Source organism: Cornus florida, unplaced genomic scaffold (assembly GCF_030987335.1).
Source record: "Cornus florida cultivar Cherokee Brave unplaced genomic scaffold, ASM3098733v1 CherokeeBrave_3.0.0_Hap2_Chr05, whole genome shotgun sequence".
In the NCBI taxonomy this organism is placed as follows: Eukaryota; Viridiplantae; Streptophyta; class Magnoliopsida; order Cornales; family Cornaceae; genus Cornus; species Cornus florida.
This window is the reverse complement of record NW_026775575.1, coordinates 29,185,067-29,187,558: the sequence shown is the minus strand read 5'-3', so window position 1 is coordinate 29,187,558 and position 2,492 is coordinate 29,185,067. Positions and strand designations below refer to the sequence as shown.

The 2,492-nt window shown below is 35.2% G+C and overlaps 1 protein-coding gene across 1 annotated transcript; it reads right to left on the bottom strand.

Moving 5' to 3' along the window:
• Positions 1–1,243: 1,243 nt before the first annotated feature.
• Positions 1,244–2,283, bottom strand: LOC132310092 (glutathione S-transferase PARB-like). The gene is made up of 3 exons (XM_059808322.1): positions 2,037–2,283; positions 1,711–1,759; positions 1,244–1,497 (listed from the first exon to the last, which is right to left on the bottom strand). The coding sequence occupies exons 1-3, from the start codon at positions 2,184–2,186 to the stop codon at positions 1,259–1,261; spliced, it is 438 nt and encodes a 145-aa protein (XP_059664305.1). The 5' UTR covers positions 2,187–2,283; the 3' UTR covers positions 1,244–1,258.
• Between the last annotated feature and the right edge of the window lie 209 nt (positions 2,284–2,492).

Below are 2,492 nucleotides of genomic sequence, written 5' to 3'. Positions count from 1 at the left end.
TTATTTATTAGATTTCTTGTTATATATTTAGTAATTTTTAGAAAAACTTTATTTTTAGACATATCTTTAGTTTCCCTTTGCTATTAAGTTTCTTTTATGTTTTTAGTTTGTCCTTTATCATAAATACGTGTAGTGCCAAGTATAGAATTAGCTTTTATTCATTGTGATTCAAGACAGATTCAAAGTAACCCATTCGGATTAATCACTACAGTTTGATTCGACAAGAACTTTAAATCTTTTTCCCCTGTTTGAAAATATTTTTTTCTTCCTCTCTCTTTATTAAATTCTGTATATTTCAAGTTAAAGGGAAAGCCACCAAATCAAAGGTTGACCGGTGGATAATGTTCTCTCTAATATAATTTAGAAATAATGTTGACAATTTGGTGGGTAAAGGCTTTTGTACATGTCATCTTTTGATATATTCAGTTTACACCTTTGAAGCATGGACACTCTTTTCAGGAGTCCCGTACCAGTGTCGGACACTTTTCGGACACCGACACCCGTGTCCGAGGCTCGGACACGTGTCCGACACTTCTGTAAAATGCCTAAATATTATTTTTTATTGGACACGCGTGTCCGAGGCTCGGACACACCATCCGACACTTCTGTGAGACAAAATTTATTTTTTCTCACTCTTCTCTCAGTCTCTCATTTTCTTCAATTATCTCTCTATACAAACAAGATATATATATATATATATTTAAGTTACATGAACAAGATTTTGTGAAAGACTGAAAGTATATATGTTTATTTATATATATATTTAGTTCTCTTCTGCACATCTTCTTTTGGAATTTGGATCAACTTTATTTTTCATTTATTTTCTGTTTTGTCTTGTCTATATTTTTCTTATAACAGAGATGAAATTATTGAAATTGATTCTGTTCTTTGTTGTTGTTTTATTTATCAATATATATATATATATATATATATAATTTTATATGCGTATTCCCGCCGTGTCCGTGTCTTATTTTTTAAAAATTTGCCATATCACCGTATCTGTATCGTGTCGTACCCGTATTTCGTATTCGTGTCCGTGCTTCATAGATTTACACCTTAGTTAGAAGAGGCAATCACCTAGCGTGATAAAATCATTTATCTTTACTAATTCCCCTTCTACAGAATTATTGGCTTGTGAATGATCCTGTTTACATCTTTACAATGACGATGACATGAAAGTTATATCTGAAAGCACCGAAATAATTGAAATTGGAAGAAAGTTAATTTGTTCAAACTCCGTTGAAGAATTTTTTTGATGTTAACCACTAAGTACAAGAACTTCAAGTCTGAAAGACAGGACTGAAGACAAAACAAAGAGAGAAACGCAATGCCACACTGTGGCCAGGTGGAGATGGACTTTATTGCTCATTTTTTGTTTTTCATGTCTATGACCTTCAACCAAGATGGCCTTGCCGAGATATCCGAGCACCACGCGCTCACATGGGGGCGCGAACCCACTGTAACTGTGTGCAATGTATTGGGTAGTTGCCCTTGATTCTGCATAACCAAAATGTTAACACCTCATTAACACACATAAACAATCCCTTTCTACCTTATTAAAATTCATATTCACACACACACACACACACACACGAGTAATGCTATTACGAGGTTAAGCCATGATAGTTTGACTTCGTAATAAAATTATTCTGCACTCCTAATTAAAATTATAATAAGGGGTGCAAAAAATAGCAAGGGAATAATTAATACCGAAAAGCTTGAGATCTCCATCTTCAAATGCGGGTACTTGACCAAATGGCTGCAAAATGAATAAGCATGAAGTTTCAATTAAAAAGTGAAATACTTTATTTTGTTACTTTGCATAAAATTAGAATCTTGAAATTTGACCTAATTCCGTGCTGCAAAGAGAATTGATTTGGAGTTTAAACGTGAACTAGTGAACCCCACACTAACACAATTTCATGGGGCCCACCAGCTTGTGTTAGGATCCTCTTTGTATTTGGATTTCTTGCTCTTAATTCAAAAAAAATTGTATATATTTATAGTTTGAGATCATGTTGCATTCTCATGCTTACATTGAGGGAGAGAAATGGTTCCGTTTTGTGCTCGCCGGCTCTCAAGTCGACGGGGACAAGCTCGTACGGGAGCTCTTTCTCATGGAGGGTGGCGAAGACTCGCATCGCCGCTGTCGAGAACACGCTTCCATGGACTTTGATAGATGCCATAGCTGCAAGAATGGTGTGTTAGAGTACTTGAGAACAATAGGAAGAGATTGAGAGAAATATGTGTAATTGTGATGATAATTTATAAGGTGAGATGGGGCTTCATTCTCTTATGCTAGAATGATCTGAGAGAGAAAGATGTGTGTAATATGTAAATAATGGGGGGTCGCATGTGCCTCGAAACACTCCTTAGGTCAAAAAAGGAAGAATCTTTGAATGGTGAGTTTATATTAATTCACTTTGAGATATGTAGCTCATTGCACACCTCATTTCACGTGTATTAGTTATTTCACACCCTCTACGTTTGAA